The following is a 22277-nucleotide window of genomic DNA, read 5'->3' on the forward strand; positions in this document are numbered from 1 at the left end:
TCTTCTTCTTCTTCTACTTCCTCTTCCTCTTCCTCTTCAACCTTCTGCATCTCAGTATCCTTCCAAGAATAGGCACTTCCCCTCTTTACCCACGGAAAGTTACACTCTCCTTTTCTTTCATTTGTCCCAACTCTGAAAACTTCTCTTGATCTAGGGAGCTATTGTGTTGGAGCATTATTCCATCTTGGTAACGATTAGGGTTAATGTGGCTTCCCAAAGGCAGTCCTCACAGAAGAATCATCAGAATCTTCGTCTCTTCCTCCTCCTCCTCCTCCTCCCCCCTCCTCCTCCACCTTTCTTCATCTCCTCCTCCCTCCTCCAACTCCTCTTCCAACTTAAATAGCTTCCATTGATAACATTGAGGCTTTCTACATCGCACAAAGCCTAAATTATCCAAAGGCACAATGGAAGATGGAGGGTTGATCTCCCCTCCCTCACGTGCTGTGATGCCTGTCTAAAATCTCAAGCTCCCCTGATCCCTTGGAGACTCTGTGAGGACCTGTGGCTCTTTCCTCTCACTTGGCTCCCTGACATTTCTGCATCAAAGAATATATCTATTGAACCCCCGTTTATTTATTGGAAGCTTTCGGCTGCTACTCCTTGGCATTTATGTGCCTGCTCATTAATTCTGTGTACAGGTAGTCCTTGACGTAAGTCCATCTAGTGACCGTTTGAAGTTACAACGGCCCTGAAAAAAATGACTTAACGACTGTTATTCACACTTATGACCATTGCGGCATTCCCCATAGTCGGCGTGATTTGCATTCGGACGCTTGACAACTCACATTTATGACTGTCGCAGCGTCCCAGGGTCATGTGATCCCCTTTTGCGACCTTCTGACAAGCAAAGTCAAGCGGAAAAGCCAGATTCACTTAACAACCGGGTTACTACCTTATCAATTGCAGGGATTCACTTAACGACCGTGCAAGAAAAGCTGTAAAATGGAGCAGAACTCACTTAACAGATGTCTCAACTTAATAACAGAAATTTTCGGCTCCGTTGGGGTCATAAGTCGAGGACTACCAGTCACTAGTTTCTAAGCAGCCTAGAATTGCCTTGGATGAGATAGAGGTCATCTAAATTTAATAAATACAATAAATCCACCCAGGGATGAAAACATCATTTTAAAATTATAGGAAGATGATTAATCTGATTTCAGATAAAACAAGATGAGGAAAACTCTGCTGGGTGTAAAAATTGCATTAATAAGGAGCAAAATGCATATGAGCCGTGGTGGCGCAGTGGTTAGAAGGCAGAATTGCAGGCTGGTTCTGCCAACTGCCAGCAGTTTGATTCTAACCAGCTCAAAGGTTGACTGAGCCTTCCATCCTTCCCAGACTCGTTATGGTTGTAACATTTTTAAAATACCTGTGGAGATTCTCAGTCACCTGGGTCATAGCTGTCTCAAAGGTACTTTTTGCAAAAGGCAGCGTTGGGGCCGTTTCTTTCCTTAAGGAAGAAGGAGGAGAAGACATTTCACTTCTCATCCAAGAAGCTTCGTCGATTCTAGCAGGATGGTGAGAGCGATGGAACGGTTATCTATGACAGGATGGGGTGGGGGAGATTGTGGAGGATCGTATTTCTTGGCAGTCATGTGGTCATTAGCATTCAGAGCTTTTGAGGACACCTGGGGGTTTATTCTGTGCCCTCAGGGTCACCTGTATCAGAGTGAAAATGGGGGTGGAACCAATCCTTCCATTGCCCCCACCATGCTGCCAAAACCAATGAAGCTTCTTGGAGGAGAAGCAAAATTTATTTATTTTATTTATTTGTTTATTTATCACATTTCTATACCGCCCTTCTCCGAAGACTCAGGGTGGTTTGCAGCCAAGATAAAATCGCACAGAAACAAACGTTAAGAACATTATTAAAAATCTAATTCAAAATTGGCCCAATAATTTAAAACTAATAAAATATAAAATAAACCCTAATAAAACCACCCATGTTAAAATTGCAATTAGGCCAACCCTGCACGATGGAATAAGGGAGTCTTAAGCTCGCGCTTAAAGGTCAGGGAGTTGGCGTAGCCCCAGAGCTAACTCATTCCACAGGGCAGGAGCCCCCACAGAGAAGGCCCTTCCCCTGGGGGTCGCCAACCGACATTGTTTGGCCGACGGTACCTGGAGAAGTCCCTCTCTGTGGGAGCGCACAAGTCGATGGGAGGCTATTGGTGGCAGTAGGCGGTCCCGTAAGTAAATTACTACTACTACTACTACCACTACCACTACTACTACTCTTCTTCTTCTTCTTCTTCTTCGTCTCTCCCCCTCCTCCTCCTCCTCCTCCTCCTCCTCCTCCTCCTCCTCCTCCTCCTCCTCCTCCTCCTCCTCCTCCTCCTCCTCCTCCTCCTCCTCCTCCTCCTCCTCCTCCTCCTCCTGCTCTTCTTCTTCTTCTTCTTCTTCTTCTTCTTCTTCTTCTTCTTCTTCTTCTTCTTCTTCTCTCCCCCTCCTCCTCCTCTTCTTCCTCTTCTTCTTCTTCTTCTTCTTCTACTTCCTCTTCCTCTTCCTCTTCAACCTTCTGCATCTCAGTATCCTTCCAAGAATAGGCACTTCCCCTCTTTACCCACGGAAAGTTACACTCTCCTTTTCTTTCATTTGTCCCAACTCTGAAAACTTCTCTTGATCTAGGGAGCTATTGTGTTGGAGCATTATTCCATCTTGGTAACGATTAGGGTTAATGTGGCTTCCCAAAGGCAGTCCTCACAGAAGAATCATCAGAATCTTCGTCTCTTCCTCCTCCTCCTCCTCCTCCCCCCTCCTCCTCCACCTTTCTTCATCTCCTCCTCCCTCCTCCAACTCCTCTTCCAACTTAAATAGCTTCCATTGATAACATTGAGGCTTTCTACATCGCACAAAGCCTAAATTATCCAAAGGCACAATGGAAGATGGAGGGTTGATCTCCCCTCCCTCACGTGCTGTGATGCCTGTCTAAAATCTCAAGCTCCCCTGATCCCTTGGAGACTCTGTGAGGACCTGTGGCTCTTTCCTCTCACTTGGCTCCCTGACATTTCTGCATCAAAAGAATATATCTATTGAACCCCCGTTTATTTATTGGAAGCTTTCGGCTGCTACTCCTTGGCATTTATGTGCCTGCTCATTAATTCTGTGTACAGGTAGTCCTTGACGTAAGTCCATCTAGTGACCGTTTGAAGTTACAACGGCCCTGAAAAAAATGACTTAACGACTGTTATTCACACTTATGACCATTGCGGCATTCCCCATAGTCGGCGTGATTTGCATTCGGACGCTTGACAACTCACATTTATGACTGTCGCAGCGTCCCAGGGTCATGTGATCCCCTTTTGCGACCTTCTGACAAGCAAAGTCAAGCGGAAAAGCCAGATTCACTTAACAACCGGGTTACTACCTTATCAATTGCAGGGATTCACTTAACGACCGTGCAAGAAAAGCTGTAAAATGGAGCAGAACTCACTTAACAGATGTCTCAACTTAATAACAGAAATTTTCGGCTCCGTTGGGGTCATAAGTCGAGGACTACCAGTCACTAGTTTCTAAGCAGCCTAGAATTGCCTTGGATGAGATAGAGGTCATCTAAATTTAATAAATACAATAAATCCACCCAGGGATGAAAACATCATTTTAAATTATAGGAAGATGATTAATCTGATTTCAGATAAAACAAGATGAGGAAAACTCTGCTGGGTGTAAAATTGCATTAATAAGGAGCAAAATGCATATGAGCCGTGGTGGCGCAGTGGTTAGAAGGCAGAATTGCAGGCTGGTTCTGCCAACTGCCAGCAGTTTGATTCTAACCAGCTCAAAGGTTGACTGAGCCTTCCATCCTTCCCAGACTGGTAAAATATGGACCCAGATTGTTGGGGGCAAGAGGCTGACTCTAAACTGCTTAGAGAGGGCTGGAAAGCACTGGTATAAGTCTAAAGGCTATTGCCCTTCCTTCCTTCCTTCCTTCCTTCCTTCCTTCCTTCCTTCCTTCCTTCCTTCCTTCCTTCCTTCCTTCCTTCCTTCCTTCCTTCCTTCCTTCCTTCCGTGGTGCAGTGGTTAGAATGCAGAATTGCAAGCTGGTTCTGCCCATTGCCAGCAGTTCGATCCTGACCAACTCACGGTTGACTCAGCCTTCCATCCTTCCCAGGTCGGTAAAATGAGGACCCAGATTGTTGGGGCAAGAGGCTGACTCTAAACTGCTTAGAGAGGGCTGGAAAGCACTGGTATAAGTCTAAAGGCTATTGCCCTTCCTTCCTTCCGTGGTGCAGTGGTTAGAATGCAGAATTGCAAGCTGGTTCTGCCCATTGCCAGCAGTTCGATCCTGACCAACTCACGGTTGACTCAGCCTTCCATCCTTCCCAGGTCGGTAAAATGAGGACCCAGATTGTTGGTGAAAAATATGCTGTCTCTGTAAATGGCTTGCAGGGGACTTATTTATTTATTTATTTATTAAATTTGTATACCGCCCTTCTCCGAAGACTCAGGGTGGTTTGCAGCCAAGATAAAATCGCACAGAAACAAACGTTAAGAACATTATTAAAAATCTAATTCAAAATTGGCCCAATAATTTAAAACTAATAAAATATAAAATAAACCCTAATAAAACCACCCATGTTAAAATTGCAATTAGGCCAACCCTGCACGATGGAATAAGGGAGTCTTAAGCTCGCGCTTAAAGGTCAGGGAGTTGGCGTAGCCCCAGAGCTAACTCATTCCACAGGGCAGGAGCCCCCACAGAGAAGGCCCTTCCCCTGGGGGTCGCCAACCGACATTGTTTGGCCGACGGTACCTGGAGAAGTCCCTCTCTGTGGGAGCGCACAAGTCGCTGGGAGGCTACTGGTGGCAGTCGGCGGTCCCGTAAGCTTTAACTGCTATTGCTTTTAATTTAATTTAATTTAAATTATTGCATTTCCTTAGTCCGGATTTGCTTTGAAGGTTTGTCTGTCTGTCTGTCCCTCGTTCACTCCGAATGGATTGCCAAACGCGATCTCAATTGTGCTGCCTTCTGCTCTCCGACATTTCCATTTTTCCTTCCTTAGTCACATCGATGTGTTTTTTCCCCCCCCCTCTCCTTCCCTTCCAGGTATGGCTTCACAAACATGCGCTACATCGCATCCCTGATTAGCGGCGTTGGCATTTTCATGATGGGAGCCGGTCTCTCGTGGTATCACGGGATTATAGGGTTACTCAATCCTCAGCCAATAGAATCCCTTCTTTGGGTACGTTGCGTTGAAATATTGTTTTAGCTGGATGTCTTGTGCGTGATAGCCATAAAATTCTCTGGTGCTTTTCCCCCCTCACCACTTTAAATCTCAAGACAACAACGAGACAAGGAAGTTGGTGAGATGAAACTACCTATGGAGCAACAGGTAGCCCTCGATTTACGACCACAATTAAGCTCAAGATTTCTGTCGCTAAGGGAGACAGTTGTTAAAGTGAATGCTGCCCTTGGTTATGACCTTTCTTGACACAGGCTTTAAGTGAATCCCTGCCGTTATTAGGCTGTTTGTCAGAAGGTCACAAAAGGAGATCTTATGGCCCCGGGACACTACAACCGTCATAAATATGAGTCGGTTACCAAGCATCAGAATTTTGACCAGACGGACCAAGGGGACCGTGTGAAGAACTCTTTTTTTTTTTCCAGTGCTGTTGTAACTTCAAATGGTCACTAAATGAACTGTTGTCAGTCAAGGACTGCCTTTAATTCTCTATGGATGAATGTTCAACAGTTATACATGATTTCGTCTCTCTCTCACACAAATACATTTATTTTGGGGGTGATGGATAGATAGATAGATAGATAGATAGATAGATGATAGATAGATAGATAGATAGATAGATAGATAGATAGATAGATAGATAGATAGATGGATGATAGATAGATAGATAGATAGATAGATAGATAGATAGATAGATAGATAGATAGATAGATAGATAGATAGATAGATAGATAGAGATATGATAGATGGATGGATGGATGGATGGATGGATGATAGATAGATAGATAGATAGATAGATAGATAGATAGATAGATAGATAGATAGATAGATAGATAGATAGATAGATAGATAGATGGATGATAGATAGATAGATAGATAGATGATAGATAGATAGATAGATAGATAGATAGATAGATAGATAGATGGATGGATGGATGGATGGATGGATGGATGGATGGATGATAGATAGATAGATAGATAGATAGATAGATAGATAGATAGATAGATAGATAGATAGATAGATAGATAGATAGATAGATAGATAGATAGATAGATAGATAGATAGATAGATAGATAGATAGATATAGATAGATAGATGAATAGATAGATGAATAGATGAATAGATAGATGGATAGATAGATAGATAGATGAATAGATAGATAGATGAATAGATGAATAGATAGATAGATAGATGAATGATAGATAGATATAGATAGATAGATAGATAGATAGATAGATAGATAGATGAATGATACATAGAGACATAGATAGATGATAGATAGATACATAGATACATAGATAGATAGATAGATAGAAGATAGATAGATAGATAGATAGATAGATAGATAGATAGATAGATAGATAGATAGATAGATAGATAGATAGATAGATAGATAGATAGAAGATAGATAGATAGATAGATAGATAGATAGATAGATAGATAGATAGATAGATAGATAGATAGATAGATAGATAGATAGATAGATAGATAGATAGATAGATAGATAGATAGATAGATAGATGATAGACAGACAGACAGACAGACAGACAGACTGATGAACAAACACATATTCAGTCATGTATTTGCAGCCCAAATCAAGCCACTATAGAACAAGGAAACCATTGGTGCTCTATTACACTATTTGGGGAAATAATTATTGTTTTAAGATGGAGAGCAGAGAGTCTCTTTAGATATCTGAAGCTTACTGACCATAATGCAAAAATATGCAGAAAGGATTTAATCCCATCTCAAGATACAGATAATTCCTGGTATCACGTTACGCAGATTATTATTATCTCTTTTATTCATTAAACGTGAAACTCAGTCAATGGATCATTTAAAAATGTGTCACAAATACCATTGACAGGCGCCGATGGTTGATACGGGTTGCTGCCAGCATCCTAGTTTTATCATTATACTATTATTATTCTTATATACTTTATTCATTAAACATGAATCTCAGTCAACTGAACATTCAAATAACAACAACAACAACAACAATAACAATAATCGACGAAAAACAACTTGAAAAAGTCACCAGATATCAAGATTTGAGAATCGAATTGCAGAGACTCTGGCATAAACCAGTGCAGGTGGTTCCAGTGGTACTCGGCACACTGGGAGCTTTGCCTAAAGACCTAGGCAAGCACTTAAAAGCCATTGGCGCTGACAAGATCACTATCGGTCAGCTGCAGAAGGCCACCTTACTGGGATCTGCTCGCATAATTTGCCGATACATCACGCAGTCCTAAACGCTTGGGAAGTGTTTGACTAGTGATTAGTGATACAAAATCCAGCATCGTTATCTTGTTTGCTGTGTATACTGTCATTTTGTGTAAATAATAATAATTATACTTTTATTCATTAAACATGAAACTCAGTCAACTGAACATTCAAAAAGGCATCCCAAATACCATTGACTGGTGCTAATGGCTGATCTGGGTTGCTGCCAGCGTCCTAGGTATCAACCAAGTACCTTCTTAAAATGTATATTGTTTCGAGTAGCACAGTCTTCATTACTATTATTATTATTTACACAAAATGACAGTATACGCAGCAAACGAGATAACGATGCTGGATTTCGTATCACAGATCACTAGTCAAACACTTCCCAACCGTTTAGGACTGCGTGATGTATCGGCAAATTATGCGAGTAGATCCCAGTAAGGTGGCCTTCTGCAGCTGACCGATGGTGATCTTGTCAGCGCCAATGGCTTTTAAGTGCTTGCCTAGGTCTTTAGGCAGAGCTCCCAGTGTGCCGAGTACCACTGGAACCACCTGCACTGGTTTATGCCAGAGTCTCTGCAATTCGATTCTCAAATCTTGATATGTGGTGACTTTTTCAAGTTGTTTCTCATCACCAGGTATAGCAATGTCGACTATCCACACTTTTTTCTTTTCCACAATCGTGATATCCGGGGTATTGTGTTCCAAAACTTTATCAGTCTGTGTTCGGAAATCCCACAGTAGTAGTAGTAGTAGTAGTTGTTGTTGTTATTATTATTTTATTCATTAAACATGAAACTTAGTCAACTGAACATTCAAAAATGCATCACAAATACCATTGACTGGTGCTGATGGTTGATAGGGGTTGCTGCCAGCATCCTAGGTATCAACCAAGTACTTTCTTAAGATCTACAATGTTCTGAGTAGCGCAGTTTTTTGCAGTTCCTCTGGTGTTATTGCAGGAAGCTGCAATTTGTTGATATATCTTGTAAAATTCTTGGACACGGTACCAAGTGCCCCAATGACAATGGGTATCACTGTTACATGTTTCATCCATAGCCGTGTAGTTTCGATGGCCAGGTTGCGATATTTCGTGATTTTTTCCCAGTTCTTTTTCTTTGACTCTGGCATCTCCTGGTACCGCGATGTCAATAAATTGTACTTTTTGGGTTTTCGACAGCTGTGATATCTGGCGTGTTGTATTCCAAGTGACGATCTGTCTGTATTTGAACACAACACGCGAGATATCACAGTTGTAGAAAACCGAAACGTACAATTTGTTGTTGTTGTTGTTATTATTATTCACAACTAATTTCTCTTTTTCTTTCTCCTGTCTGTTCCTTTCAGGCTTACTGTATTTTAGCAGGATCTTTGGTCTCAGAAGGAGGTATGTCACCTTTAGAAAAAATATATCAAAACTTACAAGTATGCAGTAGTTTGTTGTTTAGACAAATTAAGACCTTTACGGATGGGAGCATTCTAACCCTGTTAGAATGCTGTTGTTTAATACCTACAAATAAAAAAACCCAATATTAACAAGATTATACAGTATCAGCATATATTCCAGCGATCTCTTACATGATCACTTTTCCCGCAGGTTGGTTGGTTATTGACTTAATAGCCAACTATCATCACCCCAATTGGCAATTAAAAGAAAAAAACAGGCCCCATATAAATACCACACCCAAAACAGCCCAAAGCCCACACTTTGCTAAGCGAGAAGTTCCCTAAAAATGGGCTCCAGCATGAATCTTTGAAAGACTAAATCTCTGGTCCTGGCGACCGATTGGATCAGATTGGATCCTGGTTAATTGTCTGTTGGCCAGAAAGAAAAGGACTGTTACTTCCTTGATGTTAGGGAACCCAGTGGATTTCTTAAAAAGTATTGCGGTCCGTCAGCAGCCTACGGAGCTGGCAATGGAATCAGACAGCAATGAGGCTGAGATAGGGCCAGGGCCATCTGGGAGTGATGCGCGGACTCCGAAGCCTCCAGAGGCTGACAGTAGTGAGGCAGAGGAACAGGAGGAGCCTGTTCCTAATGCACGCATGAGAAGAGCTGCCAGAAGGCAAGAGCATCTCAAGCAAACATTTAGGCAAAAAAACCAAAATGCACCGGTACCGTATATGTGGCACCTTGCTCAATAGTAGTACCTGTGAGAGGGATCTTGGAGTCCTAGTGGATAACCATTTAGATATGAGCCAGCAGTGTGCAGCAGCTGCTAAAAAAGCCAACACAGTTCTGGGCTGCATAAACAGAGGGATAGAATCAAGATCACGTGAAGTGTTAGTGCCACTTTATAAGGCCTTGGTAAGGCCACACTTGGAATATTGCATCCAGTTTTGGTCACCATGATGTAAAAAAGATGTTGAGACTCTAGAAAGAGTGCAGAGAAGAGCAACAAAGATGATTAAGGGACTGGAGGCTAAAACATATGAAGGACGGTTGCAGGAACTGGGTATGTCTAGTTTAATAAAAAGAAGGACTAGGGGAGACATGATAGCAGTGTTCCAATATCTCAGGGGTTGCCACAAAGAAGAGGGAGTCGGGCTGTTCTCCAAAGCACCTGAGGGTAGAACAAGAAGCAACGGGTGGAAACTGATCAAAGAAAGAAGCAACTTAGAACTAAGGAGAAATTTCCTGACAGTTAGAACAATTAATTGGTGGAACGACTTGCCTGCAAAAGTTGTGAATGCTCCAACATTGGAAATATTTAAGAAAATGTTGGATAACCATCTGTCTGAGATGATGTAGGGTTTCCTGCCTAGGCAGGGGGTTGGACTAGAAGGCCTCCAAGGTCCCTTCCAACTCTATTGTTATATATTATATATATTATAAAGGACGATTTAGAAGTAGGGCCAAGAGATGATTGGCCCCTCCTATAAGGCTTAAAACAGACCAGCAACGGCGTTTCAGCTTTGCTGGAAAACAACGTTGTAGCTGCGTCTTCTGCTTTCTCTTTGTCTTTGTTTTTGTGGCTTCTGGTCGTTTGCCAGGAAGGGCCTTTGGCAGTTTGCCTCATTGGGCTAAGGTTTGTGAGATAACTGAGGAATTTGTGTTGGGAGGCATTTGTTTTACTTTCAGTTGAACGACGCTGGGAATGAAGTAATTCCCAGCTGTTCGAATAAAATTCGTTTGTTTTTCCACGGATTAAGTTTATTACTAACTACTTGGGCCTGGGTCACAGCAAAAAGAAAAGGCTGAAGGTGAGAAGGAAGTCCATGAAACTATTGATTCTAGCCCAAGAATTTCAGTATCTTTCAGGGCCCCAAAGTTTTCCCACTCCAGATTATGATCAGTTGGTTCTTGGCTCGTGAGATCATCTGAACTGACCCCCTCGTTTCTCCAGGTTTAAGCTTTGAAGGGGAAACACTTGGGAGGCCAAAATGAAATTGGCCCCACTTAGAGAAATCTCAAGTCTTAACGTGCCACCAGAGGGAAAACAATACTGAGAAAAATCCTTAGAATTATTTGTTTGTATTTTATTTGTTAAACTTTCATGCAAGGTGGCTCAGTGGCTAAGACACTGCGCTTGTCAATCGAAAGGTTGGCAGTTCAGCGGTTCGAATCCCTAGTGCTGCCGTGTAACGGGGTGAGCTCCCGTTACTTGTCCCAGCTTCTGCCAACCTAGCAGTTTGAAAGCACGTAAAAAATGCAAGTAGAAAAAATAGGGACCACCTTTGGTGGGAAGGGACCAGCATTCCGTGTGCCTTTGGCATTGAGTCATGCTGGCCACATGACCATGGAGACGTCTTCGGACAGCGCTGGATTTTCGGCTTTGAAACGGAGATGAGCACTGCCTCCTAGAGTCGGGAATGACTAGCACATATGTGCGAGGGGAACCTTTACCTTTAACTTTGATGCTTCCCATCTCACTGATCCAGCGACACTTACAATAGAAGCACAGTATTTAACTGTTGCAGGGTTCCCATCCCATTTTTAAGTGATTTCTAGATTCTTTTACCAAAATAAAAATCTGCCTGGGTGGGACTGTGAGACATTTTTTCCTGTCGTCTCCTTTAATGAAACAATTGTGTTGATGCCGTTGCAGCTACTCTTCTGGTAGCCATCAACGAAATCCGAAGGAGCGCTCGAGGCAAAGGACTCACGTTCTACCAGTATGGTATGTAGATTTTAATAAGGCAGGAATTGGCTCAGCCACGTTCTTTTGGTTTTTAATGCGCTTTGATAACTCTTAATAATTTAGGTGCAGGTAGTCCTCGAGTTACAACGGTTTATTTAGTTTTAACGGCACTGAAAAAAGCAGCTAACGACCATTTTCCGTAGTTACAACCTTCGTAGCGTTCCCCATGCCCGTGTGATCAGAATCCAGATGCTTGGGCAACCGGTTCGTACTTACGACCGTTGGCTCACGTCATCCCCATTTCACGACCTTCCGACGAGCAAAGTCAACGGGGAAGCCCGATTCGCTCAACGACCGCGTTGCTAACTTCTCAGCTGCGGGGATTCACTTAACAACGGGGGCAAGAAAGGTCGTAAAAGGGCAAAAACTCACTTCACAAGTGTTTCACTTTAGCAACAAAAACGTTGGTGCTCAATTGTGGTCGTAAGTCGAGGACTAGCTGTATGGCAAAGAAGGAAATGATTCTGATGACATCTATTTGTGTACACCTCTCTGGAATTGTATCGGCGTACTAATTTCTTTTTAATGTTCAGTTATTCAGGCTTGTGATCCCAGCACAAATGTTGTGCTGTTAGAAGACACGGCAGCAGTTCTTGGTGTGATGCTAGCTGCTACCTGTATGGGGCTGACTTCCCTAACAGGTGAGTCCTTGTGCTATGTGCAGAGCGGTAGGTGAAAGCCAGACTTATATAGTGAGAAAGAGTTTCTACAGGATTAAAAGCTACAGAAACATAAAGAAAAGATTAAAAGAAAGGAAAAGGTATTAAAAGGGGAGGGGAAAAATGAGAAACACTGGAAATCCAAGAAAGAGAAGAAAAGAGGAGAAAGAAAAAGACAAATGTCTAAAAGAACTTACTTCTGATCTTCTTTGCTACAGTTACAAATATGATTGTTATTGTCTCCCAAATAATTATCATGGTTCCCTTCTTCCAGTAAACAACCCTTTTTGATTAGTAAATCCAGAAGTTACATGGTAAATGCACGCACATTCTCAGGGTAGTGTTTTGAGCATTACAAAACAGATTTCCTCCCCCTGCTTAATCCAGTCTAGTCAATAGTGAATAAAAATAGAATATAAAATTCTTTATTGGCCAAGTGTGGTTGGACACACACAAGGAATTTGTCTCCGGTGCAGAAGCTCTCAGTGTACATACAAGTAACAAAAAATCATGATCATAATCATAAAATACAATCCATCATGAATTATAAGATACAACATTCAATGATCGTCGTTAGGATACTAAATAAGCATTCAACATAAATCACGAGATACAACAAGAAATTATAGTCATGAGAAGGATAATAAGTAATTCAGCCCTACTAGGAGGAGAGGAGAGGAGGGAAAGGAAGGGAAGGGAAGGGAAGGGAAGGAAAGGAAAGGAAAGGAAAGGAAAGGAAAGGAAAGGAAAGGAAAGGAAAGGAAAGGAAAGGAAAGGAAAGGAAAGGAAAGGAAAGGAAGAAACAAAAGGAAAGGAAAGGAATGGAATGGAATAGAATAGAATAGAATAGAATAGAATAGAATAGAATAGAATAGAATAGAATAGAATAGAATAGAATAGAATAGAATAGAATTTTATTGGCCAAGTGTGATTGGACACGCAAGGAATTTGTCTTGGTGGAAAGGAAAAGGAAGGAAAGGAAAAAAGGAAAGGAAAGGAAGAAATGAAAGAAGGAAAGGAAAGGGGGAAAAAGGAAGGGAAGGAGGAAAAGAAAAGAAGAAAGGAAAGGAAGAAATGAAAAAAGGAAAGGAAGGGAAAGGGAAAAAAGGAAGGGAAGGAAAAGAGGAAAGGAAAGGAAAACAGAGTTGGAGGGGACTTTGGAGGTCTTCTAGTCCAACCCATTGCTTAGGCAGGAAACCTTATACCATTTCAGTCTGGTTATAAGGTGGTTTGGCATCTCAGGGCGTAAGACAGCGTTGTGGGAAATTTGTTTAACAGTGATTTTATGGCGGGGCGGGGGGAGACTTTGAGTCTGGTGGTTATGGCATACAGTTCCCTACAGCATCGTCTTGAGAAGAGAAATTGAAACAGTTTACGTCCAGGATGTGACGGGTCTAATAAATAACAAATCAATGCATTCATCTTTAAAATGACACACACTTTAAGCTGGTGTCACCTCCCTCTCCCACTCCGTCCCCAAGATATGCTTGTGGGGTAGTTTAGGAAGAACTCGAGATGCCTTCGCTTGTATCTCCCAATTGCAGGATATGAGAAGAGATACCGAAGAATTTCCACTTGTGATATTCATTGGGTGATTGGGTTGTGTCTTTTCCCCCCCCTCTGTTAGGTAACCCTTACTATGACAGTTTGGGCTCTCTGGGCGTGGGGACTTTGTTGGGAGTTGTGTCGGCATTCCTCATCTACACTAACACAGAAGCCCTGCTGGGCAGATCCATCCAGCCCGACCGGCTTCAGAAGCTGACTGAGTTACTGGAATGTGACCCTGCAGTGCGGTAAGAGGACTCCATTGGAGACCCACGTAGCCCCCAACGATGAATTGTCTATAATAGACCAGAATAAAAATTGGGAGCGGAATGTTGAAAATGTGGAAGGGAAATGACCAAGAGAATCTTTCGTCGCCCAGGGTTGAACTGTGGGATCCTCGAGGCCCTCTGAGCTGGGTTGTTTTCTGAATCCGAGGGGGAAGACGAACCCCTGAGAGAGAGTGGGAGAGTGGCTGTGGGGAGACTGGGGAAGGGCAAAGTCAGGCTGGGCAGAGCATGGGAGAGGTAGAACAAGGGAGAAGGGTTTTTGATGAAGACCAAGGCACACCCGCTCGTCATTTTAGGGTGTGCAGGGAAGAACGGAGAAGAGAGCAATGTGGGTTGCGTGGCTTACAAGGGAGGAAAGGGCCCCGATTCCCTTCACAAGGCACACCTGGGGATGGAGTTTAAAGGAGAGGCAAATGGGAAAGGCAGTTGTCGGGAACAAACACTTGAATTCATCTTAACTGCTTTATCTGAGTTCCTGGCATCCTCCCAGCTGGTTTGATTTACTGCCGTGCTACTTCACTTCTGGAACTCCTTTATCTTGCTTGCCTGGCCGGATTAATTACCTTATCTTACCTTGTTGGATTTACAGTTGGAATAGATTTTCCGTTTATAACGCTTGGACTGGAGTATTTTCAGCCAACAGGTTTGTTGGGGAGTTTTCCTCCAGACCGGAGAGTAAAAGGGATGTTGGGGGCAAAGTTGGAGCTAATAAACGGACTCGTACTTATTCTCTGACCGTGTTGCCTTTGTGCCACGCCACAGGGTCATCACACCGGCATTTCATGACCCAGCTAGGTCACATCGTCAGTGCTAGAAGGGAGTGGGGTTTGCAGAGAGAAGGAGAAAGACTATGGGGTCCTAGGTGCTCTCTGAGCTGGGTGGTTTTCTTGCAGACGTTTCATGACCCAGCTAGGTAACCTCATCAGTACTGAAAAGGAGTGGGGCTTGCTCTTTGTTTATGTACGGGTGGCCTGCCCTGTCACTGTTTATAGTAGTGGTCTGGATGGTTCCTTGATTAGGCTATTATTTATTGTTTCATTATCTGAGTTACTAGTTCCTTCATTGGGCCATTGTTTACTTCTTGATTGTTGGTTATTATTAATTATTGTTTATTATAATTAATTATAAATTAATATTATTATCAACTAATTATTGTTTATTAATTATTGATAAGAATTATTAACTAATTAATTATTAGTTATTAATGTTGTTATCAAACTCATCTGGATGTTGATTGTTGGCAAGGAGGTGTTTTGGGTTTTTTTGTTTCCTTTTTATTTGGCAAACCCCACTCCCTTCTAGCACTGATGACGTTAGTTAGTCGGGTCATGGAATGTCTGCAAGAAAACCACCAAGCTCAGAGAGCACCAAGGACTTCACCGAAAGGGAACTTTTAAGAGGGAGACTGGAGAAATCTTCTCCTGCCAGTGTTTACTATTTTGGGGGGTTAAAAACTCCTAATGGCTGGTTGTCTCTTTTGCTTCCTCTCGCCACCCTCCTGTTTCTCTTAGAGCGATCCACGATGTCAAAGCTACAGATATGGGAATGAACAAAGTGAGATTCAAAGCAGAAGTGGACTTCGATGGACGCGTGGTCACTCGGTCCTACCTGGAAAAACAAGACATTGAGCAACTCCTACAAGTACGTTAAGCCAACGCATAGCTTTGGACAAAATTTTGTCTCATTCAGGTGCAGCGATCTTTGTCCTTTACTCAAAAGGGGGGGGGATATCTGGTGTTCTAGAGATTAATTTTGCAGATTAAGTCTCTCGATTGCATTCAGCCCCGTAGATTTGCATGTGTCAACGCCAGTCTACTATCATATCAATTTTTTTAATGTCACTTTGGTAAGCTCAGGTGAGAGAAAGCCTGGGAAGTAACTTAAAAAAGTGAAGAAATAAAAAGGATCTTTGCAAGATGATAATTTATCCCTCCTTCCTTCCTTCCTTCCTTCCTTCCTTCCTTCCTTCCTTCCTTCCTTCCTTCCTTCCTTCCTTCCCCTTTCCATTCCATTCCATTAACCAACCAATCTCTATTTCCTTTCCTCCTTCCTTCCTTCCTCCTTCCTTCCTTTCCCTTCCCTTCCCTTCACCCTCCCATCTCTCCTTCCTTCCTTCCTTCCTTCCTTCTCCTCCCTTTCTTTTCTATTAACCCTCCCACCTGTTTCCTTCCTTCCCCTCCCTTTCCCTTCCCTTCCATTAACCCCCCCTTGTCTATTTCTTTCCTTCCTTCCTTCCTTCCTTCCTTCCTTCCTTCCTTCCTTCCTTCCTTCCTTCCTTCCTTCCCCTCCCTTCCCTTCCCTTCCCCTCCCTTTCCCTTCCCTTCCATTAACCCTCCCATCTCTACTTACTTCCTTCCTTCCCCTCCCTTTCTTTTCCATTAACCCTCCCACCTGTTTCCTTCCTTCCTTCCTCCCTCCTTCCTCCCTCTCTCCCTCCCTCCCTCCCTCTTTCCTTCCTTCCTGCCTGCCTGCCTGCCTGCCTTCCTTCCTTCCTTCCTCTCCCTCCCTCCCTCCCTCTTTCCTTCCTTCCTGCCTGCCTGCCTGCCTGCCTTCCTTCCTTCCTTCCTCTCCCTCCCTTTCCCTTCTGTTCCATTAACCCTCCCATCTCTATTTCCTTCCTTCCTTCCCCTCCCTTTCTCTCTCTCTCCCTCTCTTTCTTTCTTTCCTTCCCTTTTATGTTTTCAATTTGACGGCAGGAGATCCAGCAGGTGAAGACTCTAGAAGATTTAGAGGCGTTTATGCTGAAACACGGGGAAAACATCATTGACACTTTGGGAGCAGAAGTGGACCGGCTTGAAAAAGACCTCAAGGTAAGTCGTAGTGGCCGGCCGGCCCAATGAATTTTACAAGTGAATAAAATGTTAAGTTTGATAGTCACATTGGACTGGGAAGAAATTGCTTGTTGACTCTGAGAAGACAGCAAGCGTATTTCAGGAGAAGAAAGAAGGGAAACATCTGTGTTCGCTTTGCCTTAATTGGCGTTCAGCTTTTGAACTAGTTTGCTTTTACTTTGACTCCAGACAATAGACGTTTTGGGGCAGAAGGTATTGGAAAACTGTCTTGCGCAGTTCCTGCGACACAGCGCAAAGGATATGGCTGTTCTGACCCAGCTCCCCAAACACGACAAACCCTCTGCAGTTGAAGCAATGATTCCTTTATTAGGAGCCCTGGCAAAGAGTTTCTCTCTCACTGCAGGCTAACTAGTCTGTCTGGGAGGGAGATGAATAGTTGTCTCCCGCACCTATTCATCTCCGCCCCCTGCCTTTGATCCCCAGAGCTAGGGTGGAGCTTCGCTAGCAGCGGTGGCTCTTCCTTCCCAAGGACCGGCCCATAGATTTCCACTGTTCTCCTCTCCTCTGCCTCCTTTGCATCCGTGCATCAGGCACAGGACCCAGCTGTTCCTCCTCTTCCTCATCAGCCGCCTCCATACTTGAGGGCTGTTGACTCTCCATTAGAGGGCTGATGGACAGTCCACGCTCTGCCCCTCCCTCCCTCCCTCCCTCCCTCCCTCCCTCTCTCTCTCTCTGTCTCTCTCTGTCTCTCTCTGTGTCTCTCTCTGACAGCTCCATTCCCTCTTCCCCCTTGGAGCTCTGAGGTTGCCTTGAGGCTGACCCTGATTCCCACACCACCTCGTCATCCGACAGGCCACAACAATGACATGTTTTTATCACGCTTTGAGTTTGTATCCATTTCTCCAGACGACAAAATGTGAGCTCACAAAGGAACACTCTAATGGATGGTTATACTAGAACCGGGTTTAGATGTTATCGGCCACCGAGGTCATCCTGCGTGGTTGGGTCAGTTCTAATCTCTCACCCTGTTGGACCTCACGCTCGTAATTAAGTACAGGTAGTCCCCGATTTACAACAGTTCGTTTAGTGACCGTTTGAAGTTACAACAGCCCTGAAAAAAGTGACCCAACGACCGTTTCTCACGCGACGTTGGAAGCATCCCCAGGGTCACGTGATCAAAATCCAGACACTTGGCCACTGACTCACGTTTATGATGCGTCCCTAAGGGTCATGTGATCCCCTCTGGTGACCTTCTGACAAGCAAAGTCCATGGACAGGGGATCTGCAATTTTAAACACTCAAAAGAGCCATTTGGACCCATTTCCCACAGAAAAGAAAACACCGGGAGCCACAAAAGATGGGTGGGTGTGGCCAACTCGGCGTCACTCACTTCTACCAGTCACATGACCCCTTCTTAGCCACGCCTACTCAGCCGGTCATTAGGGCAGAGAACCAGTTGTTAAAAAACACCGGGAACCACAAAAACCTTTTGACATCCCTCCATCCATCTCTCTCTCTCTCTCTCTCTCTCTCTCTCTCTCTCTCTCTCTCTCTCTCTCTCCCTCCCTCCCTCCCTCCCCCCTCTCTCTGTATCTCTCTGTCTCTGCCCCGGCTGCTTCTCCATTCCCTGCCATCCCCCTTACCTTCTCAGGCCAGGCGAGGAGTAACTGGGAGGGGAGGGTGAAGGGTGGAGCCAGCCAGTGGTGGGATCACCTGACAGGGAGCCACAAGTTGCTGACACCTGTCCATGGGGAAGTTTCACTTAACAACCAACCGGGTTACTAACTTTTAACAGCTGTAGTGATTCACTTAGCAGCTGTGGCAAGAAAGGACGTAAAATGCGACAAAAGTCACTTATCAATTGTCTCGCTTAGCAACGGTTGTGGTCGTATGTCGAGGACTACTTGTATAGCGTCAATTGGGTATGAATCCTTGGAGGAAGCTGAAGGGATGAATAATAAAAAATAATGTGTGTATGTATGCATATACATACACACACACATATTCTCTCTCTCTCTCGGTTGCTAAGTGAATCACGGCAGTTGTTAAGTTAGTAACCCGGTTATTAAGTGAATCTAGCTTCCCCATTGACTTTTCCTTGTTGGGAGGTCGCAAAAGGGGATCAGGTGACCCCGGGACACCGCAACCGTCATAAAAACCAGTTGCCAAGCGGTTGAATTCTGATCACGTGACCATGGGGGGGGGGAGGGGGCTGCAATGGTTGTAATTGTGAAAAACGGTCATAAGTCACTTTTTTCAGTGCTGTTATAACTTTGAACAGTAAGTGAACTGCTGTCAATTGAGGGGTGAAATGCTCCCGGTTCGGACCGGATCGCCCGATCCAGTAGCAATGGTGGCGGGTGGTTCTGAGAACCGGTAGCAAAAATCCCTGCCCCACCCCCCCACCATGCCCAGCTGAGCCAAGCGATCATCAGAGGCCGAAAAAATGCTTTTAAAAGTAAAAAAAAAAAGCCTCTGATGATCACGTGGCTCAGCTGGGATCGTCAGAACCTTTTAAAACGAATTTTTTCTACAACCTCTTTGTCCGAAGAGGTTGTAGAAAAAATGCGTTTTAAAAGTTAAAAAGAAGTCTCTGATGGTCACGTGGCTCAGCTGGGATCGCCAGAGCCCTTTAAAAGCATTTTTTCTACAAGCTCTTCGGCAGAAGAGGTTGTAGAAAAAATGCTTTTAAATGTTAAAAAAAAAAAGTTGGCCATGCCCACCCAGTCATATTACCCCCTCCCCCAAGCCACGCCCACAGGACCGGCGGTAACAAATTTTATATTTCACCCCTGGGCCTACCTGTATATACACGTCTGTTTTTTGTGTGTGTGTGTTGAAAACTTCAGTATTGGTAATGTGCCATCTTCTTTTAAGCCAAGTAAACGTAATTAATTCCATTTCAGAAACTTAATCCCGAAGTACGGCATGTAGATCTGGAAATACTGTAGTCTTCATGGAATCAACTTCTTCAGATCTCTTTTTTTTTTTGGATCAGCTTCTTGGAGGACCGGCACCCACGGAAACTTTGGAGATCTCCGAACGTCATACCTTTTAAGTTCCCTGATTTTTCGCGCCGATTGGTTTGCATCCAGATCGGCGATGGCTTTCTTTGAGCCGGCTACTTAGAGCTGCTTACTGCCTCTTAACGTGGATCTGTAGAATATTTGCAACTAGACACTTTAAATAAGTTATTTACATGTCTGTTTCAGGAGGGGAGAAAAATGCACCCTATATATTTTATTGCCCTATTTCAAATATTTTTAACCTGGTTTGCAGAACCATCCCCGTTTGAAGAATGCGTTTCTCCTAAGAGTCAATTCGAGGAATTTTAGTTTTGTAATCTTTTATCTGCTATTTCTTTTCATTTTTTTCTTTTCCCCCCTTGTCTGAATTTGGTGTCTACAGCGTTGCCCACTCTAGTACTCCTTCAGATGGTTTGAAATGATCACTCCCAGCCTCTGGCCCAGTGTTATGATCTTATAGCTGCCCTTAGCAAACTCTGCAGCTTTGAACCACATGATCTGGACAGATTTTGGGAGATTTCCCCCTATAACCATGTACATAAAAGCTGCAGTTTTTGATATGATGGTGCTGGAGCGGTGCATGGATACCAGCCCTTGAGATCATTTACCGGGTGAGCTAAAGATTTGGAAGGTTTTTAATCTACGTGCTCATCTTCCAGCTGTTGACTTTGCGATATCCAAAGGCCAAACCCGAAAATCACTTATCATCTGGCTTGTTCTTAAATCTCCATTGTGTTTTCCTTTGTGTGACGATGGATATTATTATTATTATTATTTTTTGTGGGAGACGCCAAGAGGAATATCGGGAGGAACTTTCCAGATGTTCAAACTTGTCCTTCTCCAAACCTTGGTGCCCTCCAAGCATGGCGGACTTCAAGGGTTCCCAGACAAGTGGGGGAATTGTAATGGAGCACATCTGGAAAGTACTAGATCGAGGGAGGGTTTAGGACCTATTTTCCAAGAGAACAACCCTTTCCTTCTCTTGGAAAATACATCCTAAGTGCTAATTCCGTACCGTCAGGTCCTGCTCTTCTCAAAACGCTCTATTTGTTTGAGTAGCGTCTTGAAAGTAATGCCTGATAACTTAAAATACATTTGATTTTTTGTTTGTTTTGTTTTGTTAAATTAAAATCGTACTAAGGTGGCCCCAAACAGCCTCTTAAGGAACTGTTTGGATCTCATCTCGAACGTTGAATGTATTTAGAATTGATTGAGTTTGAGAATGGGCAGATGGAGAGTGAAGGTATAAAATACCTTTTCCTGGGGAATATCAGGATGCTGCTACTAAATGTAGCAGCCGTGTGGGTTACCCTGAAGAAGAAGAAGAAAAAGAAGGAGGAGGAGGAGGGATGCTTGGGCATTACATGTGGTGGGCTACTTGGAAGAAATTTGAGATCCCGACTGCAAGCTGGGCAGATCGTGAGCGAATTGGCCTTGAAGGGCTTTTCCCCCCTCTATAAATAGAAAGCCAGGAAAGCTGTAAAGTCTACGGAGATTCTCAGTCCTCCAGGTCACGGTTGTCCCAAAGGTACTTTTTTATTGTCCAAGAGGAACTGGACTTCCTCTGTTTTTCCTGGAAGACATTTCGCTTCTCATCCGAGAAGCTTCTTCAGCTCTGACTTGGATGGTGGCGAATGGATTGATACTCCTTGCAGACAGCTGGTCATTTGCATCCTTTTAGATGGTCGTTGAGGCCACTTGGAGGTTTGTCTGTCTCCTCAGGGTCACCTGAGTGGTGCAAACGGGTGTGGAGTCCACAACGAAATCCTTTCAGCACTTCCAAGAAGGCTCCACACCCATCTGCACCACTCAGGTGACCCTGAAGAGACAGACGAACCTCCAAGTGGCCTCAACGGCTCTCTAAAAACGATGCAAACGACCAGCTGTCTGCAAGGAGTATCAATCCTTCCATTCCCCACCGTCCAGTCAGAGCTGAAGAAGCTTCTTGGAATGAGAAGCGAAACGTCTTCCAACAAAAACCAGAAAGCCCAGTTTGCCTCTTGAAAAAACAAAACACCTTTGGCACATGTGCTCTGAAGCTAAACCACGCATCAAGATGGCGGTTTACACACGCATTCACACTACTTGTGCGAGACTTGATGTACGACCCGGCCCACCCTTATCATGGCGAGGTGGTATCCGTCTGCAACGTTGGAGCCACAAAACTTAACTCGCGGAAGGAAAGCGCAGTCGGGGAGGCCGTCGCTGTGTGAGAAATGCACAACCTCTGGCGCATCTCCGTGTCATCGCCAATGGCAAGTGTACAAAAGACGCTCCAATCTTGTATGCACTTTATCAACGAATGGAGAATTCCTTTCTGAGAAGTTTTTAGCCCGAGCCCCCCCCCAAAAGGGAAGGTACGCAGACATGAATTTTCAACCCTGTTTAACAAACAAAACAAAACCAACCCATGGCA

General features: G+C 43.9%; 1 protein-coding gene across 2 annotated transcripts in view; it reads left to right on the plus strand.

The window, feature by feature from the left end:
• Positions 1-20601, plus strand: part of SLC30A9 (solute carrier family 30 member 9) — a 38495-nt gene extending 17894 nt beyond the window's left edge. Inside the window, exons 11-18 of one of the 2 annotated variants that reach the window (XM_058193176.1) lie at positions 5048-5183; positions 8758-8797; positions 11460-11531; positions 12086-12193; positions 13839-14004; positions 15555-15684; positions 16740-16853; positions 19742-20601. In XM_058193176.1, the coding sequence (XP_058049159.1) occupies positions 5048-5183; positions 8758-8797; positions 11460-11531; positions 12086-12193; positions 13839-14004; positions 15555-15684; positions 16740-16853; positions 19742-19786 (811 nt within the window). In that variant the 3' untranslated portion in view covers positions 19787-20601. The remainder of the gene's footprint in view (positions 1-5047; positions 5184-8757; positions 8798-11459; positions 11532-12085; positions 12194-13838; positions 14005-15554; positions 15685-16739; positions 16854-19741) is intronic. The other variant, XM_058193177.1, reaches the window with a different exon arrangement.
• Positions 20602-22277: the final 1676 nt, after the last annotated feature.

Source organism: Ahaetulla prasina, chromosome 8 (assembly GCF_028640845.1).
Source record: "Ahaetulla prasina isolate Xishuangbanna chromosome 8, ASM2864084v1, whole genome shotgun sequence".
NCBI lineage: Eukaryota > Metazoa > Chordata > Lepidosauria > Squamata > Colubridae > Ahaetulla > Ahaetulla prasina.